A 23,217-nucleotide genomic window follows, 5' to 3' on the forward strand; every position below is an offset into this window, starting at 1 on the left:
AATCATATTATGACATATGAATCAAAAGAATACTTCATTATTTTCATAAGTTATAAAAAATGGTGATTTTAAAAAATGATATGGTACAAAAGAGTTGAAATCAATAAATCAGAAGAGTATATAAGAACTCATCGAATTATCTAATAACTATAGAAGAGATTGTTATATAAACATGACTGAAAAAGTAATATCGAATGATATAAAAATCACACATTTAGTTAAAAGTTTTACTCATAAGAATGCACCGATCATAGCGAGATATTTTCTTTACTTTTTTAAATAAACTCATTAAGAATCATCATGACATTAGCATCTTATTATGATTTTGAGTTATATCATTTGAATGTAAAAATATTTTTTTAATGGGAATTTAGATTTATATGGATAACTTAAATGATTCATATAGAAAATTTAAAAAATATAAAATTGGGTATGTAAATTTAGAAAATCCATTATAATATTAAACAAACTTCTACGTAATCATGTATAAAGTTTTTTTATACTATTACTTTATTCAAATTTTAAAAAATACTGTTGATCAATATTTATATCTGATAATTAGTGAGAGCTAGTTTATTATATTGGTCTATATGTAGATAATATTTTTCTTACTAACATGGATTATGGTTTATTGTATTAATTTCTAATCTATTCACTTAGAAATTATAGTTTAAAGTGTTTGTTAAGAATATATTCTTATTATTGGGTTTGTGAATAACTTATAAAACATATGGTGATACATATATAAGTGGATATTATAATTGACATTCTTATTTATGTAATTAAAATTATTTATTTTTACTATCATATTTATATTTATATATGTATATATTATGATTGAATATTTATAATAGTATTGTCATAAATAGATAAATTATAGGAGATATTTTTTACTGCAATAGAAAGGATTAATAGTGTTATAAAAAATAGTGATTTTGAAAAATGATATAATACAGAAAAGAAGAGTTGAAATCAATAAATCAGAATAGTATATAAGAACTCAACGAATTATCTAATAACTAAAACAGAGTTTGTTATATAAACATGACTAAAAGAGTAATATCGAATGATATAAAAATCAAATATTTGGTCAAAGGTTTTACTTATAAGGAATATACTGATCATAACGAGATATTTTCTTTAGTTTTTTAAATAAATATTTTCTTTAGTTTTCTTTAGCTTATTATTATTTTGAGTTACATCATTTGAATGTAAAAATAAATTTTTTTTAATGAGAATATAGATTTATATGGATAACTTAAATGATTCATATAGAAAATTAAAAAAAAATAAAATTTGGTACGTAAATTTAGAAAATCCATTATAATATTAAACAAACTTCTACATAATTATGTATAAAGTTTTTTATACTATTAATTTATTCAAATTTTTAAAAATACTGTTGATCAATATTTATACATGATAATTAGTAGGAGCTAGTTTATTATATTGGTCTATATGATGATAATATTTTTCTTACTAACAGGGATCATGGTTTATTGTATCAAACCAAAAAAAAATTTCACAAAGAATTTTAACATTATTGATATGAATGAGGCATCTCATATTAGTATTGAGATATTCAGTGATAGATCTTAAAGATTGATATATATATATATATATATATATATATATATATATATATATATATATATATATATATATATATATATATATATATATATATATATATATATATATATATATATATATATATATATATATATATATATATATATATATATATATATATATATATATATATATATATATTAATCGAGTCTTAGTATGATTTAATATACAGCTTTATTCAACAAATGATAAGATTAAAAATTTTAATCAAACTAAATATTTTTAAAATAACTTTATAAAATCTGATAAAGAAAAAATATTTATTATGTATGTGTAATTGAAAATCTATTACATATTCAAGCTTGTACCAAACAGATATCAATTTTATCGTCAGAATACTAGGTATATATTAGAGTTGTCTAGTAATGAAATACTAAAAGGTTAAAATATAATAATAAGATATATAAAAGGAACGAAGGATTATATGCTCACATATATGAAAATAGATTAGCTTGAAATAATAGTATTTTCAAATGCAGATTTTATAAATTACCTCGATAATAAGAAATCCACTTTATATTTTATTATTAAGCAATATATTATTCTATTTTTAATAATAAAAGTTAATTTTATGGTATGATTTGAGATTACTAATCAAGCTTTCTTATTGCGAAATTTTATCTCAGGACTTGATATGATCGTAATCAATTGTCAAATCACTAAAGATACTTTTTGATGTATCATAATAGTTTTCTTCTATAATAATAGCTAGTACTCTAGTAATTCTATGCATTATGATAAAAATTACAAGGTGATTAAAGAAAAGAGTTTAGAAATAATTAATATTAATTAAAAACTTGAGTTCTATTATAGTTTAAAGTGTTTGTAAAGAATATATTCTTATGGTTGGGTTTGTGAATAACCCGTAAAAAATATTGTGATATATGTACAAGTGGACATTATAATTGATATTTTTATTTATGTAATTAAAATTATTTATTTCTACTATCATATTTACATTTATATATGTACATATTATGATTGAATATTTATAATAGGATTGTCATAAATAGACAAATTATAAGAGACATTTTTTACTGTAATAGGAAGGACTAATAGTGTTATAGTATATAGAAAAAAGTTTGACATTTATGACAAACGATCGCTATGACTCACATTAGCAATTAGACTTAATTTGATGTTATTATGTTTATTAGACTTATTTGCCTATTTTATAAAATTGATGTGTATGTGTAAACTATTTTTTCAAACATTTAGAATTCAATTAATTAATTTTTTTAAACAATCTTTGTCTTATTATGATATAATTTCTTAAGATATGACATTGATGGGAGGGACTCTTCTTATTATAAACTTAAGTAATCTTATCAAACTTGATTTATCAAATTTACTTTTGTGATAATGTCATGGTGACTTCAATTGAGTGTTTATGATATTGCTCAATTAAGGTACGACTATGGAGATGTTACATCATATAAGTTAGTGAATTTATAGTAGGATGACTTAGAAGTGAGCATGGTAAGTTCGACTTATTATTACCGAATGGGGCAACAATGTGTTTATTTCACATTGTTGCCCCAAACGTCACCGATGAGACACATCATAGCATTAATAAGATAGACTTTATTTCACACTACTCAAACACACACCCAACTCAAACATAGATGCCAGTAACAGACATTGGCATCCTTATTCATCATGGCACACAGAGATAGAGATAGATAGTCAACACCCTCCACAAGGGTTGGCTAAGCCAGCATCACGTAGACTCCAAATGCAGTGAGATACATCATAGCATTAATAAGATAGACTTTATTTCACACTACTCAAACACACACCCAACTCAAACATAGATGCCAGTAACAGACATTGGCATCCTTATTCATCATGGCACACAGAGATAGAGATAGATAGTCAACACCCTCCACAAGGGTTGGCTAAGCCAGCATCACGTAGACTCCAAATGCAGTGAGATACTCTTCAGTTGCATGACCAAAGAAGCCCTTAATCTCGTCATATTCTACGTTGACTTCGAAAAAGGTTCCACCCCCACCTCCATATGGACCGTATGTCTTTGCAAGATTGGTGGTAAACGTGAGTTGAGATACACATGGAAATTCAGAACAGTCGTGTTTGACATACCCAGAAACGGAGGTGAGGTATTCATCTTGCATGAGAGTAAACTGCGAGGCAATTAGAGCGATGATACATTTAGCGACTTATATATTTGATAGCAGGTATTAGTAGGAGGGAGGGGAAGGCAAAAGAATAGATGCATGGATGGATGGAGGTCGGAGAGGCATGCCTGGAATAGTTCACCGCCGGGGCCTCCATATCTGGGAGTTACGCGAGTGGTTCCGTCGATGTCGAAGGTTATCTTAATGGAGTTTACGCATGAAGCAGCGCCAATGCTGATGCCAGTGATTTTGTCTGCAGGTTCCATGGCCCAACGAGACTCGTTGCCGCATGGACATTTGGGGACGCCCCCTCGGGCATGCGCGGCCGTCTTGATCTGGTTGGAAGCCTGCACCACCATGCATCATCCATCACAAACCACATAGTGTTAGAATAGAAACTGCAGTACTACATAATAGATAGGCCTCCCTCTAAAGGAAGCAAAGCTATATTCTTTCGGTGGAGGCAGAGTATCTATATAGCCGTCTCTCTCACCATCAGCGAGCTTAGGAATGAAGGAACTCCTCTCACACCGGATGATATGCAAACACACTCGACTCGATGGGGAGAGAGAGGATGGATGGGGGGGTATTTATAGAACCAAAAGGTGCATGAAGTTGCCCAATATTTATGTATGAATGGAAGGAACTTGTAACAAAAATATAGAAAGAAGCAGTAAGGGTACCGCTTCCAAGTCATTGTTTAAGCATTGGATTGATATTGACCATTTATTGGTTTGGGAAATGGTAGTTGATACTAGTGTCTTTTCTTATTTTGAGGGAAACTGAAGGTGTCTTTTGGAAAAATAAAGATAGTGATAGCAGCTAAAGGAATTGATTCAACCTTTAAAGACCTGCTCGGTATATATACATGTCAGAAGATCCAAAGCCCCATCTTTTGGGTTCCTCTCACACTACCTACTGTTCTACCAGCTTGTATTCTGATTGAAATCTCATGATGATGAGAGCCCCATCCATACAAGCAAAAGTAAGTCGCTTATGTTCATGCCGATGGCTGTAGCTGAGGAAGAGGAGCTCTCGCGCTGCTTCTACGTATTCGAACTCCTTGATACGGCGAAGATTACGAACGCGATCAAGCTCACGTCAATGGCAGAATTCTACATCGATGTTGTCACTTCGGGAGATGCTCTTGACGCCGAATCGGTTCAACCAGTTCCCACCGTAAATTTGACTTGCGCCGGTGGTGCAAGTCTCGTGGACCAAACGACGGTCCGAAGAGGGAAAGCAGGAGATCATCCGATAACCGGATGAAACTTCCACTAGTGCTTGACATCTACACTTTTTGAGAAGGCTACGTTGTTCTAGAAGCGCTTGGTGGTAGAATTCCCTCCTCAAGTTGTGTGAATGGGAGGGTGATTCCGGCCGGCCGCGGTGGCTTACCGACATCGTAATGAAGGAGATGAGACGGGGGCAAGTGGGGAGAAGCATCAACAAAAGTTTTCTGGCGTTCCCACAAGACGCTGTCTTTTGTATCCATGCATCATCCATCACAAACCACATAGAGTTAGAATAGAAACTGCAGTATTACATAATAGATAGGCCTCCCTATAAAGGAAGCAAAGCTATATTCCTTCGGTGGATGCAGAATATCTACATAGCGTCTCTCTCACCATCAGCGAGCTTATGAAGGAAGGAAGGAACTCCTCTCACACCGGATGATATGCAAACACAGTCGACTCGATGGGGGGAGAGAGGATGGATGGATAGGGGGGTATTTATAGAACCAAAAGGTGCATCAAGTTGTCCAATATTTATGTATGAATGGAAGGAACTTGTAACAAAAATATAGAAAGAAGCAGTAAGGGTACCGCTTCCAAGTCAATATTTATGCATAATGTTCAGTATTCTGACTACAAAATTGATATATGGTTTGATACAAGCTTGAGCATAATAGAATTTCAATTGTGCATACATAATAAATATTTTTTCTTTATCAGATTTTTTTATGTTATTTTAAAAACACTTTGTTTGATCAAAATTTTTAATCTAATCATTTGTTGAATAAAGTTGTATATTAAATCACACTATGACTAGATTAATAGATATTTTTTAAGATAACCCTAGCAATCCTTAATATCTATCACTAAATATCTCAATACTAATTACATAAGATGCCTCATTCATATCAATTATCTTAAAATTCATTGTGAAATTTTTTTTTTGGTTTGGTACAATGAACCATGATCCCTATTAGTAAGAAAAATATTATCTACATATAGACCAATATAATAAATTAGCTCCTACTAATTATCATATCTAAATATTGATCAATAGTATTTTTTAAAATTTGAATAAAGTAATAGTATAAAAAAAATTTATACATGATTATGTAGAAGTTTGTTTAATATCATAATGGATTTTCTAAATTTGCATACCAAATTTTATTTTTTTTTAATTTTCTATACGAATCGTTTAAGTTATCTATATAAATCTAGATTTTCATAAAAAAATTTTATTTTTACATTCAAATAATGTAACTCAAATCAGAATAAGCTACTAATGTCATGACAATTCTTAACAAGTTTATTTAAAAAACTAAAGAAAATATCTCGTTTTGATCGATGCTTTCCTTATGAGTAAAAATTTTGACCAAATATTTGATTTTTATATCATTCGTTATTACTCTTTGAGTCATGTTTATATAACAGACTCTTTTATAGTTATTAGGTAATTCGATGAGTTCTCATTTACTATTCTGGTTTATTGATTTCAACTCTTTTTTTCTGCACTATATCAATTTTCAAAATCACTATTTTTCATCACTTATGAAAATAATGAAATATCCATTTGATTAATATGTCATAATATGATTCCTATAGATATACCACATAATAATAAAAAAATAACAGATCTTTTTTTCTTTTGAGATATTCTCAAAACTACCTATTGTGTTTGTTCTATAAGATCATTAGCGACGATACCAACATCATGTGAAAATTCGTCAATGTTATTTTATTATTCAATCTCTTTAATTCTTTAAGTGATTTAAGGAATAATATTCTCTTGAAAATAATAAAAGAGTACTATCATATGAATATCAAAAATTAAATTATAAGATTTTCACTTTTACTATAAAATATGATGAGATTAAAAGCTTCTTTAGTCATCCAACTACTGAATATCCCAATGCTTTTGGAGTTTACGTGATGCTGGCTTAGCCAGCCCTTGTAGAGGGTGTTTAATTTCTATCTCTATGTGTGCCACTCTTGCAGTGGTTGTTTAATATCTATCTCTTTGTGTGCCATGATGAATAAGGATGAAACTATTTGTTATTGGCATCTATGTTTAAGTTGGGTGTTTGTTTGAGTTGTGTGAAATAAAATCTATTTTCAATTATATGCCACTACTAATAATATGACGTGTCTCTTTGTTAACATTTGTGACTTTCAAACACACCGTGTGATAGAAGATAAGATTTCCCCAACTTGATAGAGGATAAGATTTCCCCAATTAGATGAGGAAATCTCTCTTTTCTGTTTATTCTGTTGAGGGAAATCCTTCCTCCTAATCTGTATAAATAGGAGAGGAACATGTTAATAGATTCAAGCTAAAGCTATTTCATTTCTACAATAAAGCTTCTTATATTATATTATTCTTATCTTCTATTATTTTTATCATGGTATCAGAGCCACTTGTCTAGAGCAAGCTCTCTTTTTGCTGTCGACTCATATGTTGCTTCTCCACCTCCGGCGGTAAAAGAAAAAGCTTTCTACTACCGATGACGCGATAAATCTTTCCTCCTCGACGAACGGCAATTATCTTTTCCACTGCCACTCTGCACCAACGTCTTTTTCCTTCTGTTGTGGTGCGATTGAGGGGCAGAGACGTCGTCGCAAGGAGGGATGGTCGAGCGACCGTGGTTGTGGCTACGACCCAAGGGGAGGCGGTGGACTCCGGCCGGGAAGCGGTCGCGGGGCTGCGACGGGAGGTGACCACTAGAGTGAGGATGACCGTGAAGAAGTGGTCGTCGCTCCATCGATCTACAGGAACCAGCGTAGAGAGGAAGAAGCAGATGCGCTACAAAGAGGAAGAATGCACCTTTGTTGCTTTAGATTAATGTTGTCGGAGGTGCGCTAAGGCAGAGAAAATGACAGGCAGATGAAGAAGCACCTCCGCTAATGAGGTTGTGTGAGGAGTCGGACAGCGAGAAAAGAGCTTGCTCTAGACAAGTGGCTCTGATACCATGATAAAAATAATAGAAGATAAGAACAATATAATATAAGAAGCTTTATTGTAGAAATGAAATAGCTTTAGCTTGAATCTATTAACATGTTCCCTCTCCTATTTATACAGATTAGGAGGAAGGATTTCCCTCAACAGAATAAACAGAATAGAGAGATTTCCTCATATAATTGAGGAAATCTTATCCTCTATCAAGTTGGGGAAATCTTATCTTCTATCAAGTTGGGGAAATCTCTCTATTCTGTTTATTCTGTTGAGGGAAATCCTTCCTCCTAATCTGTATAAATAGGAGAGGAAACATGTTAATAGATTTAAGCTAAAGTTATTTCATTTCTACAATAAAGCTTCTTCAATTATTGTTCTTATCTTCTATTATTTCTATCATGGTATCAGAGCCGCTTGCCTAGAGCAAGCTCTCTTCTCGCTGCCAATTCATCATTGGTGTTCCCTTCCGCTACGGCATCTCTAGTGCTGCTCATCAGCACTGCCCCACCTTTCTTCCTCGTTGTAGCTATTTTCCTTCCTCTTCTGCTACAGCTTCCTCCTCTGTTGCAGTTTCCTCTTTTGCTGTAGTAGCATCACTGCAACATTGCTGTATATTTCTTCTCTACCGTCGCAGCCGTTGTAATCGCAACCACGACCAACGTCGTTGAGAAAAGCGAAGCTTCGCTCTTGCCTTCGGCCAGCGACCAACGTCGCTGAGAAAAGTGAAGCTTCACCCTTCGGCCAGCGATCAATGCCGTTGCATTCCTAAGAGGCTCTGTGGTCAAGCCTCATCTTCCTCACCGCGGTAGTCTTCGCTGATCTGTCAACATTCGGCAGACTTAAGGAGAATGAAGGGAACGCTTGTGCCATCACAGCAACAGCAATCGCAGCAGCAGCAGCGATCTACACTTATCTTACTCATGAAGCCTCTCGCTTGTAAACCATTCTTTGCATCGATCCAAGATTGGTATCCTTGTTAGGAGCACCATCTTGCGGGGGCATGATAGAAGATAAGATTTCCCCAACTTGATAGAGGATAAGATTTCCCCAATTAGATGAGGAAATCTCTCTATTCTGTTTATTCTGTTGAGGGAAATCCTTCCTCCTAATCTGTATAAATAGGAGAGGAACATGTTAATAGATTCAAGCTAAAGCTATTTCATTTCTACAATAAAGCTTCTTATATTATATTGTTCTTATCTTCTATTATTTTTATCATGGTATCAGAGCCACTTGTCTAGAGCAAGCTCTCTTTTTGCTGTCGACTCATATGTTGCTTCTCCACCTCCGGCGGTAAAAGAAAAAGCTTTCTACTACCGATGACGCGATAAATCTTTCCTCCTCGACGAACGGCAATTATCTTTTCCACTGCCACTCTGCACCAACGTCTTTTTCCTTCTGTTGTGGCGTCTCTAGTGCTACGCTCACCAGCACTGCCTCACCTTTCCTCCTTTGCTGTAGCTTCCTCCTCTGCTATAGCATCGCTGTAACATCACTGTAACTTCTTCCTCTGCTGCAACTTCCTCCTCTATTGTAGCTTATTCCTCTGCTACAGTATTGCTATAGCTTTTTCTATTGCTGTAGCTTTCTCCTCTACTATAGTCGTTGTCGTCGCAGCCGCAACAACAGTAATAGCAACAACAACAGCGATCTGCTCTTGCCCTACTCTACTTTTTCAATAAAGCTTCTTATCTTCTTCTTCAATAAAGTTTCTTCAATAATTCTTTTTATCTTTTATTATTTCTATCATGGTATCAGAGCCGCTTGCCTAGAGCAAGCTCTCTTCTCGCTGCCAATTCATCATTGGTGTTGCCACTCTGCGCCAACGTCCGTTCCCTTCCACTACGGCATCTCTAGTGCTGCTCATCAGCACTGCCCCACCTTTCTTCCTCATTGTAGCTATTTTCCTTCCTCTTCTGCTACAGCTTCATCTTCTACTACAGCTTCCTCCTCTGTTGCAGTTTTCTCCTTTGCTGTAGTAGCATCACTGCAACATTGCTGTAGATTTCTTCTCTACCGTCGCAGCCGTCGTAATCGCAACCACAACCAACGTCGTTGAGAAAAGCGAAGCTTCGCTCTTGCCTTCGGCAAGCGACCAACGTCGCTGAGAAAAGTGAAGCTTCACCCTTCGGCCAGCGACCAACGCCGTTGCATTCCTAAGAGGCTCCGTGGTCAATCCTCATCTTCCTCACCGCGGTAGTCTTCGCTGATCTGTCAACATTCGGCAGACTTAAGGAGAATGAAAGGAACGCCTATGTCATCACAGTAACAGCAATCGCAGCAGCAGCAACATCGATCTACACTTATCCTTCTCACGAAGCCTCTTGCTTTAAACTATTCTTTGCACCGATCCAAGATTGGTATCCTTGTTAGGAGCACCATCTTGCGGGGGCATGATAGAAGATAAGATTTCCCCAACTTGATAGAGGATAAGATTTCCTCAATTATATGAGGAAATCTCTCTATTCTGTTTATTCTGTTGAGGGAAATCCTTTCTCCTAATCTGTATAAATAGGAGTGGGAACATGTTAATAGATTTAAGCTAAAGTTATTTCATTTCTACAATAAAGCTTCTTCAATTATTGTTCTTATCTTCTATTATTTCTATCACCGTGGGCCTATCCGTTAATAATAATAAGTCGAACTCAATGTATCAATTAAAAACAATAAAGAAATACTTGTACTTCACTAACTTATATGATATAACATCGTCATAGTCATACCTTAATAGAGAAATATCGTAGATACTCAATTGAAGTCATGATGACATCATCATAAAAGTAAATTCGATAAATAATGTTGGACATGATTATTTAAAGTCATAACAAGCCTTTTATAATCAACAAATTCTTCTAAGTGGATGACCATTACAAGGAGGGTAGATATATACATTTATATACTCTTTAAAAGAGATCGAAATTGTGAAAAGAAGCATAGCATCATAAATTTCAAGTGCTAATATGGTATAAATTATAGCATATAAATATACGATCATAAAAATTATAATTTTACTATTTATTTTATCTCATCCATTTTTGAAGTCAAAATCTAAACTACATTATATTTGTTATGGACCGTAGCCTTGAACAAAACTATCGTATTTTGCGCTAAATTTGAGATACATGTAGGTGTGTCACTCACTTGAGAAAACCATATATTTGTATCAAGGCAAATGTCATGATGTTAATAGATTGATTCGATGCTTTTATTTTTATCGTTTTATTGTATTGTATACATCATTTTAGGCTTAAGATGAAACTACTAATATTTGAATATATTGTCATTCAAAATAAAAATCCGATAGTCATGATGAAATTTCAAATAATGCATTTGGACGGGCTCTCAAGTCATATTTGAAAAGAGGAGGAGGATAAATAATTATAATAACAATAAATTATTATTATTATTAACCCAATAAATAATGTTAGTTTGGCTTGGAAGATCAAAGTCATACTTTTTGCGTGTGTTTTAATTAAAATATGATCAAATGAAGTCAATAGTCGTGCATACTTCGACATAATTGAAAGGCTAGAATATGATTTCTGATATGTTATGTGATATGAGATGCATACATGCCAATCTGTGTATTATGGATTCTAATCTTGGTGCATTCAATATGTCCCATGTTGGTTATATAGAGAGGATAATCGAGTTGGTGTACATGGGTGGAAGGATCGACTAAAGAACGATCGTGAAGTTTTAAATAATGACTTTGATGTTATATTAATTTTAATGACCCCCAGTAGGAGAAGTATTGAATTCTTTCAAACACTTAAATGGTCACTATGAAAGTTTGAATGTTTTTTAAGATTAAGATGTCATCTACATATGAATGTATCCATCGAATATCTACTCAATTTAAATTAAATATTGACTATTAATTTTTTTAAAATTAATTATAGATTATTCTGGTCTCTAGACCTAAAAAATTTATATTGGAATCCCTATAATTATAAAAGTAAAATATTTAGATCCATTTACCCTAACGTCATCGATCTTACCGATGAAAACATAAAAACAATAGGTAAAAATATAAAAATAAAAAAATTCTTTGTTGTTCTCATACTATTGTTGCGATGTTTAAGAAGATACAAAAAAAAATATAAACTAAAATATTGATTTAAATATAGCAAAACTATTAGTATAATCATGTGTCTCCTTGTACATGTATAGAATTGGTAATAATTGATTTAAATTTAACTTCCATTACTCAGAAACTTGAACTTTCCAACGGTCAAATTTGAAGGATACATTATTTTCATATACAAGATCGATGTAATAGTGTGGTGGATGGGAATGGATCATCTACAACGTCCCTCGGAAGATTAAGTTCATAGTATTGCTCTGTTGGTCTTTTAATTATTCTTCTATGAAATTTTAAATAATGACTTTTATGTCATATTAATTATTCTAGAAGAGTATTATTCTTCTATGAAGTTTTAAATAATGACTTTGATGTCATATTATGAAAGTTTGAATGGTTTTTAGATTAAGATGTCATCCACACATAAGTATTTATCGAATATTCAATCGATTTAAATTAAATATTCACTATCAATTTTTTTAGACTAATTATAGTTTATTCTCTATAGTTATACCTTATTATCTTGGTCTCTAGACCTAAAAATTTAAATTGAAATATCTATAATTATGAAAGTAAAACATCTAGGTCCATTTATCCTAACGTCAATGATTTTACGGATAGAAATATAAAAATAATAGGTAAAAAGATTAAAAAAAATATATTTTTTTGTTATTCTCATTCCATTGTTGTGATATTTAAGAAGATAAAAAAATATAAATTAAAATCATGATTCAAATATAGCAAAACTATTGACATAATCAAGTATCTCCATGGACATGTATAGGATTGGTAACAATTGGTTTAAATTTAACTTACATTACTAGAACTTCCCAAAATAAGTCTATTGCAGAATTATGAACAATGGTATGATCGTTTGAAGGAGTCATTATTTTCAGATACAAGATAAATATACTAATGTGGTGATGTCAAATTTCACTAGTTTGGCTTGGAAGATTAAGCCCACAGTATTGCTATTATGGTATTTTAATTAAATATGACCGAAGCCCATTGGTCTACGAGACAAACATAAATTCATAATGAAAGACTAGAAGAGTATTATTCGTAAAAGTTCTTTAATCAAAATAAAATAGTAAAATACTCCCGGGAGTCTTCTGATCAGCATGCAGTGGAAAATGATCAGCCCTATTTGTTTTGTCCAGTCTGAATTCAAAGGTAAGAAGGCGTGTTAAGATATCGCACAATCATGTTTGAACCGACAACATTTCTAAGTTGAAAAGGAAGGAAAGAAGAAGAAAAAAAGAGAGATTGCTTGATGTTAATACACGTAGAAGATAGGATCATTCGTATAAAGATTTAATGCAAACCATTCGTATTATAAAAGAAGATGAGGATGGAGTGATAATATTTCTACCGACTTTGGATTGAGATTGACTACTTGGAAGTCATATTTTAAGTAATCCAACCTATAATTGGTCAATATGAATCCAATGCTTTAAGAAATACAAGTTCCATTCATACATAAATATTGGACAACTTGATGCACCTTTTGGTTCTATAAATACCCCCCCATCCATCCATCCTCTCTCCCCCCATCGAGTCGACTGTGTTTGCATATCATCCGGTGTGAGAGGAGTTCCTTCCTTCCTTCATAAGCTCGCTGATGGTGAGAGAGACGCTATGTAGATATTCTGCATCCACCGAAGGAATATAGCTTTGCTTCCTTTATAGGGAGGCCTATCTATTATGTAATACTGCAGTTTCTATTCTAACTCTATGTGGTTTGTGATGGATGATGCATGGTGGTGCAGGCTTCAAACCATATCAAGACGGCCGCGCATGCCCGAGGGGGCGTCCGCAAATGTCCATGCGACAACGAGTCTCGTTGGGCCATGGAACCTGCAGACAAAATCACTGGCATCAGCATTGGCGCTGCTTCATGCGTAAACTCCATTAAGATAACCTTCGACATCGACGGAACCACTCGCGTAACTCCCAGATATGGAGGCCCCGGCGGTGAACTATTCCAGGCATGCCTCTCCGACCTCCATCCATCCATCCATGCATCTATTATTTTGCCTTCCCCTCCCTCCTACTAATACCTGCTATCAAATATATAAATCGCTAAATGTATCATCGCTCTAATTGCCTTGCAGTTTACTCTCATGCAAGATGAATACCTCACCTCCGTTTCTGGGTATGTCAAATACGACTGTTCTGAATTTCCATGTGTCTCTCAGCTCACGTTTACCACCAATCTTGGAAAGACATACGGTCCATATGGAGGTGGGGGTGGAACCTTTTTTGAAGTCAACGTAGAATATGACGAGATTAAGGGTTTCTTTGGACAAGCAACTACAGAGTATCTCACTGCATTTGGAGTCTACGTGATGCTGGCTTAGCCAACCCTTGTGGAGGGTGTTGACTATCTATCTCTATCTCTGTGTGCCATGATGAATAAGGATGCCAATGTCTGTTACTGGCATCTATGTTTGAGTTGGGTGTGTGTTTGAGTAGTGTGAAATAAAGTCTATCTTCTGTCACTACTAATAATATGACGCGTCTCATTGATAACATTTTTGACTTTTGAACGCATCGGAGGCCCATCCGACAATAATAAGTCTAACTCTACATGCCAACTTCTAATTCACCCTATTATAAACATGAAGGAAATTCTTGTGCTTCACTAACTTATATGATCCAATATCTACAAATATTTGCCATAATAGAGCAAATAGATTGTTTTGACCCCTATGCTTCCAAGCAACCAAACATGACACTTCACAGCTTGTACAATTTGTATCTTAAAAAATCATCAAAAAAACATCGATAACCATAATCTAAGAGGGTCATGGACGTGCATTAACGATCCCTTGACACGACAACGGAACCTTCAATAACTCAACTAAAGCTCTAATAACTCAACCAATCCTTTTAACATGCCAATTCGTAAATCTAGTATTGCGATTTTATGCCACTTCCCTCCGAGTCCACTTGATTGTTTAATCGATTGATTGTTATTATTCACGATGAAATTTCATGTCAGATTTAAATAATGATTTTGGATAGGTTCTCATGAAATTTCAAATATTGACTTTAGACAGGCTCTCAAGTCAGATTAAAGGACCATGGAGCATAACTATTATTGTTATTATTCACATCTTCTAAAACTACATGAAGATGTGAATAAGGGTGATATATTTAGTTATCAGTAATTCTAAGTTCCAAAACAAAGAAGGAGAAACAAAGTGGACTGATGTGAGATATTAATGTGGTGGATGTGATATTAATGTGGACTGATCATCGGCACAGTCAAATTTCAGCTTGGCTGGGAAGATTAAACTCATACGTTTGCTGGTCTTACAATTGAATATGACCCGAGCCCGATGGTCTTTTAATTAAATGCATAATGAACATTTTGTTCTGGAAGATTAGAATATTATTCTTACTGGTCCTTTAATAAAAATAAGAAAAAGTAAAAGGTTCCCCGGAGTCATCTTTGTTTCATTCATAATTCATTGTTTATAGTGATTTTATGAAAGATGAGAAGAAAGAAGAAGATGATCTAGTTCTTCTTATAAATTAGCATCATTATATTTTTCGGATTCAACGATGACACACCTACAACCCAGATAAAGATATTCTGAATGACATTGACAAGTATGCATCGTATATTTAATCTATCATTATTTAATTTTAATTTTGAACATTAAAATTTTTCATAGAACAGTAGAATAATCAGGATTTTTATTTTTACAATGAAAACTCTATCTCATCCTAAAAATTTAAGCATTGGATTCATATTGACCATTTATAGTTAAGTCTGTTGGATTATTAAAATATGACTTCCAAGTCAATAGAAATATTATCACTCCATGCCGGTCTTCGATTAATCCAAATCTCTCTTTCTCTTATCACTGTGGTTTTCCATGGTTTTGAAGAGAGAGAACTGGAAAGAGAGAGAAGTGGATGAGAGGCATTAATATATAAGAACCAATGTGGATTTCATTATGAATTCAAGCTGATCAGAAGACTCCCGGGAGTCTTTTACTATTTTATTTTTATTAAAGAACTAGTGAGAATAATACTCTTCTACTCTTTCATTATGCATTTATGTTTGTATCCCAAGACCAGCAAGCAATACGATGAGCTTAATCTTCCAAGCCAAGCTTGTGAAATTTGACTTTGTAGATGATACATTCCCACATCCACAATTTTTCGACAGACTTGACTGTTGGAAAGTTCTAGGTTCGAATAGTAATCTAATCAAAGTTTGAATTTAAGCCAATTGTTACATGGACTTTTAGATACATGATTATGCCAATAGTTTTCTTATATTTGAATTAATATTTTAGTCGATATTTTCTTTATCTTCGTAAATATCATTACAACAACAGTATGAGAATAACAAAGAAAAATACAAAAATAAATTCTTTTTTTTAATTTCCTCTCTTTCTCTCTTGTAAGAAGACCTGAATAAGTTATTAGTATATGACAATTATGGAGTTTTAGTGACAATGTCTAGAAGAATTTGATAGAAATAAAATACAAATGAGAAGAATACATTGAGTTGAAACAATACAATACTCCCTATTTATACATGTTAGAAAGAGTTTTTCTCAACAGAGAAGGATTTTCCTCAATAGATTTACGACATCTCTTCAACATTGTTGAGGAGATCTCAATTCGATAGTCCAACTACGGCTCCTTTCAAGATAAATTCTCATACCAGTATTCTTCATCATTCTGAAAAGGCATATGAACCTTTGACTCAATTAAAAAGGATACAGATGAAGAACATGATGCATTCACCAAAACTCACACTTCGGATCCGATAGACTTACCTTCAAGAGAATCTATAGGGGTTGTAAGTAAGATCCAATCTGATGATGAAAACTGTCTTGTTGCAAAGAGGTTTGTTTCCTCATGAATTTGACACTTATTATTGGAAATACAATCAATAAAATAAAAGAATGAAGAATGAAATTATAAAGGAAAAAAGAAAAGCACATTTCAATTAGTATTATATGAAGTCTATTTATACATGATGAAAGAGAAGATTTCTTTAACTGAGCAGAGAGATTTCCTCATGCAGTTGAGAAAATCTCTCTATTATCATGCCCCCGGCAAGATCGAGCTAATATCGATTTTGGACCGATGCAACAAAAATAGTTTGCGGGCTAGAGGCTTCGTGAGTGAGTCTACTAGTTGATTAGCCGTATGGACATGAGAGACACGAAATTGATGTCTGACAACTTGATTTTGCACGAAGTGAAAGTCGATGGTAATATGTTTCATGCGTGAGTAGAACACTGGATTGACACATAAGTAGGTAGCTTCAACATTGTCATAATATATTGTAGGAGTATGGGTAGAGCTGACTTTGAGTTCCTTGAGGAGATTTGTGACCCAATTGAGTTTAGCAGCAGCGGTAGCAATAGAATGATATTTAGTTTTAGTTGTAGACCGAGCCACTATCTTTTGCTTCTTAGAACTCCAACTGATTGGATTAGACCCAAGAAAGACGATATACCCTAACGTGGTGGTTCTATCATCAAAGTGTCCCGCCCAATCAGCATCAGCAAAGGCATGGAGATAAAGTGGAGTGGTTTTGTAGAAAAAGAGACCATGATTAAGGGTGTCTTTAAGATACCACAAAATTCATTTAACCGCAGACCAACGCATAGCAGAAGGATGGTGCATATATTGAGATAATTTATTGACTGCAAATGAGATATCTGAACGGGTGAGAGACAAGTACTGTAAGGAGCCAAGTACCTGTCGGTATTGAGTTGAGTCCGTGGTAGGGCTGCCATCACATATAATTTGAGTGATTCATTAGTAGAGAGAGGAGTAGTAACTTCTTTTGCATCCTGCATATTTGTCTTTTATAATAAATCTTGAATATACTTTCTCTCATGAATATACTTTCTCTATGAGAGGAGGAGATCTGAGGATGTAAATGTTGCTTCCACTCCCAGAAAGTAGCTCAAGGGTCCTAAATCTTTGAGGGAGAATCGATCAACCAATTGCTTTAAAAATGTTTGAATCTCCAAGGGATCATTGCCTATAACAATAATATCATCTACATATACTAGAAGATATATTGTATTTCCATGTTATTGTCGTAGGAATAAAGAGATATCAGACTTGGAGTTGATGAAGCCAGTTCAATATACCAAGCTCTTAGAGCTTGATGGAGTCCATAAATGACTTTTTGTAATTTGCAGACATGTCTCGGATACTGGTGATGAACAAAGCTAAGGGGTTGCTGCATAAAGACATCTTCAGTTAGAGTCCCCTATAAAAAGGCATTGTTAATATCTAGTTGTCGTAAATGCCAGCCTTTGGAGATAGCCAAACTTAGAATAAGGCAAATTGTTGTGGGTTTAACTATAGGACTAAAAGTCTTTGTGAAGTCAACTCCAGATCATTGATGAAACCCTTTGACTACTAATCGTGCTTTATATCGAGCAATGGACCTGTTGGGGTTCCGTTTAATTTGGAAGACCCATTTACACCCGATGATGTTTTGTGTAGGATGAAAAGGTACAAGAGTCCATGTGGAGTTATGGAGTAGAGCATCATATTCTTCACACATGGCTTTACGCTAGTGAGGAGATTTTTGGACTTAAGTAATTGTGGTGGGTTCATTGGTCTCGGGAGAGGATTTGGTGATAGCATGCAGGTCGAGAACCTAACGTGGTTTAAAGATAACACTTTTTGAGCGTGGTGTCATTAGATGTCTAGGAACTGTAAGTTGTGTTATTGGTATGGGTGGTGGAGAGGCGTCAACAGGGGTCGGGATAGGCTGAAGTATATTAGTGGCACTAGATAAAGAAGGTTATTGTATTTCTGAGGATATTACTTCAGTAGTAGGGGAGGCTTGTGAAGAAGGAAGAGAAGGAATGAAGGGAGTGGGGAGCTGTTGAACCGGGAGAATAAAAGAGTGTGGATCTTGAAGAAAAGGACTGGATGGTGTGGGAAGAAGTTTGTTTGAGGGGATCGATAGAATACTCCAGTGATGTATAGTTGTTAGAGTGGCCTGTATGGGAGAAGACTTATGGTTTTGAAATAGAAAGGCAGACTCCACAAAAACACCATAACGTGAAATAAAGACTTTTTGAGTTTTTGGTTCGTAGCACCAAAAGGCATTATGTTCAAGAGAATATCCTATGAAGATGCAAGGTTTATATCTTGGCGCTATCTTGTGTGGGGCATAGGGACGTAGCCCACGGATAACATAAACAACTAAATATTTTGAGTTTTTGAAGGTTTGGAGATTTAAAAAATAATTTTTCAAATGGAGACTGGTATTGGAGAACTGGAGTGAACATACTATTAATACGATAGACGGCAGCTTGAAAGGTGACAGACCAAAAGGTTGTTGGCATGGAGGCTTGATGTAGAAGTGTGAGACCAGTTTCTACGATATATCGATGTTTGCGTTCAGCAGAGCCAACTAGTTGAGGAGTGTGTAGAGGTGACTTAAGGTGTTGGATGACACAGGCATAGAGATAGGATGTGAGGGCTTGATATTCACCTCCACCATCAGAGTATACTGTTTTAATTGTAGAGTAGACTGTTTTAATTGTAGACTGAAAGAAGTTTGCAACCAGCTTTTTAAAGTTGGTGAAGATTGTTGAAACTTCTGATTTATGATGAAGAGGGTATATCTATGTGTACTTAGTAAAATAGTCTATAAAAATAACATAAAATCTAAATTTATCAAAAGAAGTGACGGGAGCAGGGCCCCAAACATCAGTATAAATAATTTCAAATGGTTTAGAACATGATATGGAGGAAGTATCAAAAGGAAGTCGGACTTTTATTACTGAGACACGTATCACAATAAGTGAGAATGCTATTATTTGTAAGAGTAGGAAGAGAATAACAAGAGAGTAATTTATTTTGGATAGAGAGAGAGGATGATCGAGATGACGATGCCACACATCAATTGGAGCTGCAATTGAGGAGTAAGCAATGGGCAATTTTTTTTGTGGAACTAACAGTCATTCATAAACATTATCTTTATTCTGACCTTAGATCAAGGATACCCCCGTGCTCAAATCCTTGACAAGAAAAGAGTTATGAAAGAATTCAATGAAGGTATTTTTTTGTTTGCAAAATTGAGAAACAGAAATAAGATTTTGTTTAATGTAAGGTGCACACAAAACATCATCGAGTGTAAAAGTTGTGGTAAGTGAATTAAGCAATGTGGAACCAGTATGAGTAATAGAAATTCTTTTACCGTCATCGATGATGATGTCCTCATTTCCACAATAGTTGTTGTGGATTGACAAGTTTTGGAGATCAGAGGTGATGTTGTGGGATGCGTTAGAGTCCATGATCCAATTATGATCATTAGTGTTTGGAGTAGTCATGAGATTTGCTTGAGGCCAATGTGATTGAGCAAGAAGTCTGGGTCGAGATCGATAGGCCTTTGTAGAGTGACCTACTTTATCACATAGTTGGCAAATAACTCTTTGTTGGTTTGTGTGTTGAGGGTGCTAGGACTGCTGATGATTGAAGTAGCCACCTTGGTTGTTGTGATTGGAATGTTGATGAAGAGGAGGGATGTTTTGGTTGAAGCTCATAGGTTCAAAAGGCATCTTGGTAAAACCTTTGTTGAGAATCTTATTATATGGATTGCCCCTCCTCATAGATTTGTGATTGACTTAAGCAGTGATGGATGGTCCTGGTAGTTTGTCGTCGCACTTTAGATATATCTCAAAGTAAGTCAGCTTGTCGTAGAGTTCTTCGAAGGACACTGGTGAATCACATGCCCATATTGCTGCTGCCAATTCCTTGTACTCGTCTTCTAGGCCATTGAGGATATGGACTGCAACTTCTTTATCACTAAGGGAATGACCTATCAAGGCTAAGTTATCAATGATAATCTTTATATTCTGTAGATAATCAGCAATAGTACTTCCCTCTTGTTTTATCTTCATGACTATCGGGCTCGGGTCATATTCAATTGTAAGACCAACAAAACTATGAGTTTAATCTTCCGAGCCAAGCTGAAATTTGACTGTGCAGATGATCAGTCCACATTAATATCACATCCACCACATTAATATCTCACATAAGTCCACTTTGTTTCTCCTTCTTTGTTTTTGAACATAGAATTACTGATAACTAAATATATCTTCATGTAGTTTTGGGAAATGTGAATAACAACATTAATAATTATGATCCATGGTCCTTTAATCTGACTTGAGAGCCGGTCTAAAGTCATTATTTAAAATTTCATAAGAGCCTGTCCAAAATTATTATTTAAATTTGATGTGAAATTACATCGTGAATAATAACAATCAAGTGGACTCGGAGGGAGTGGCATAAAATCGCAATACTAGATTTACGAATTGGCATGTTAAAAGGATTGGTTGAGTTATTAGAGCTTTAGTTGAGTTATTGAAGGTTTCATTGTCGTGTTAAGGGATTGTTGATGCACGTCCATGACCCTCTTAGATTATGTTTATCGATGTTTTTTTGATGATTTTTTAAGATACAAATTGTACAAGCTGTGAAGTGTCTTGTTTGGTTGGTTGGAAGCATAGGGGTCGAAACAATCTATTTGCTCTATTATGGCACATATTTGCAGATATTAGATCATATAAGTTGGTGAAGCACAAGAATTTCCCTCTTGTTTATAATAGGGTGACTTAGAAGTTGGCATGTAGAGTTAGACTTATTATTATCGGATGGGCCTACGATGTGTTCAAAAGTCGAAAATGTTATCAATGAGACGCATCACATTATTAGTAGTGACAGAAGATAGACTTTATTTCACACTACTAAAACACACACCTAACTCAAACATAGATGCCAGTAACAGACATTGGCATCCTTATTCATCATGGCACACAAGGGTTGGCTAAGCCAGCATCACGTAGACTCCAAATGCAGTGAGATACTCTTCAGTTGCATGGCCAAAGAAGCCCTTAATCTCGTCATATTCTACATTGACTTCGAAAAAGGTTCCACCCCCACCTCCATATGGACCGTATGTCTTTGCAAGATTGGTGGTAAACGTGAGTTGAGATACACATGGAAATTCAGAACAGTCGTGTTTGACATACCCAGAAACGGAGGTGAGGTATTCATCTTGCATCAGACTAAACTGCGAGGCAATTAGAGCGATGATAGATTTAGCGACTTATATATTTCATAGCAGGTATTAGAAGGAGGGAGGGGAAGGCAAAAGAATAGATGCATGGAGGTTGGAGAGGCATGCCTGGAATAGTTCACCGCCGGGGCCTCCATATCTGGGAGTTACGCGAGTGGTTCCGTCGATGTCGAAGGTTATCTTAATGGAGTTTACGCATGAAGCAGCGCCAATGCTGATGCCAGTGATTTTGTCTGCAGGTTCCATGGCCCAACGAGACTCGTTGCCGCATGGACATTTGGGGACGCCCCCTCGGGCATGCGCGGCCGTCTTGATCAGGTTGGAAGCCTGCAACACCATGCATCATCCATCAGAAACCACATAGAGTAGAATAGAAACTGCAGTACTACATAATAGATAGGCCTCCCTCTAAAGGAAGCAAAGCTATATTATTTCGGTGGAGGCAGAGTATCTATATAGCGTCTCTCTCACCATCAGCGAGCTTATGAATGAAGGAACTCCTCTCACACCGGATGATATGCAAACACACTCGACTCGATGGGGAGAGAGAGGATGGATGGGGGGGTATTTATAGAACCAAAAGGTGCATCAAATTGTCCAATATTTATGTATGAATGGAAGGATCTTGTAACGACAATACAGAAAGAAAGAAGCAGTAAGGGGACCGCTTCCAAGTCAATGTTTTACTTCAAACGGAGAGGATTGAGTTCTTTGCTGTTTTCTTCTTTTTAGTTAGGTTTATGTGTGGATAACATCATCAATAACCTAAAAATGTAAGCATTGGATTCATAATGACCATTTATATTTAAGTCTGTTGGATTACTTAGAATATGACTTCCAAGTCAATAGAAATATTATTACTCCATGCTGATCTTCGATTAATCCAAATCTCTCTCTCTTATCACTGTGGTTTTCCATGTTTTGAGGAGAGAGAACTGGAAAGAGTTTTCCATGGTTTTAAAAATTTAAGAACCAATGTGGATTTCATTATTAATTCAAGCTGATCAGAAGACTCTCGGGAGTCTTTTACTATTTTATTTTTATTAAAGAACTAATAAGAATAATACTCTTCTTGTCTTTCAATATGA

The 23,217-nt window shown here is 34.7% G+C and overlaps 1 protein-coding gene and 2 long non-coding RNA genes across 3 annotated transcripts; 1 reads left to right on the top strand and 2 right to left on the bottom strand.

The window, feature by feature from the left end:
• Positions 1-3,196: 3,196 nt before the first annotated feature.
• On the bottom strand, positions 3,197-4,390 carry LOC135648502 (uncharacterized). The gene is made up of 2 exons (XR_010500976.1): positions 4,264-4,390; positions 3,197-4,117 (listed from the first exon to the last, which is right to left on the bottom strand). It is a non-coding gene; the product is annotated as an uncharacterized LOC135648502 (long non-coding RNA).
• Positions 4,391-13,584: 9,194 nt separating this feature from the next.
• Positions 13,585-14,573, top strand: LOC135648624 (uncharacterized). The gene is made up of 2 exons (XR_010501023.1): positions 13,585-14,027; positions 14,154-14,573. It is a non-coding gene; the product is annotated as an uncharacterized LOC135648624 (long non-coding RNA).
• A 7,195-nt stretch (positions 14,574-21,768) lies between these two features.
• Positions 21,769-22,675, bottom strand: LOC135648516 (jacalin-related lectin 3-like). Its single transcript, XM_065166273.1, has 3 exons — positions 22,601-22,675; positions 22,238-22,456; positions 21,769-22,123 (listed from the first exon to the last, which is right to left on the bottom strand). Exons 1-3 carry the CDS (start codon positions 22,601-22,603, stop codon positions 21,878-21,880), a joined length of 468 nt encoding a protein of 155 aa, XP_065022345.1. The 5' UTR covers positions 22,604-22,675; the 3' UTR covers positions 21,769-21,877.
• Between the last annotated feature and the right edge of the window lie 542 nt (positions 22,676-23,217).

Source organism: Musa acuminata, chromosome BXJ3-9, assembly GCF_036884655.1.
Source record: "Musa acuminata AAA Group cultivar baxijiao chromosome BXJ3-9, Cavendish_Baxijiao_AAA, whole genome shotgun sequence".
Taxonomy (NCBI): domain Eukaryota; kingdom Viridiplantae; phylum Streptophyta; class Magnoliopsida; order Zingiberales; family Musaceae; genus Musa; species Musa acuminata.

Coding starts and splice junctions, on each gene's coding strand:
- LOC135648516 (XM_065166273.1), bottom strand. Junction 22,124..22,237: donor CCGGCGGTGAACTATTCCAG/GCATGCCTCTCC, acceptor ATTGCCTCGCAG/TTTAGTCTGATGCAAGATGA.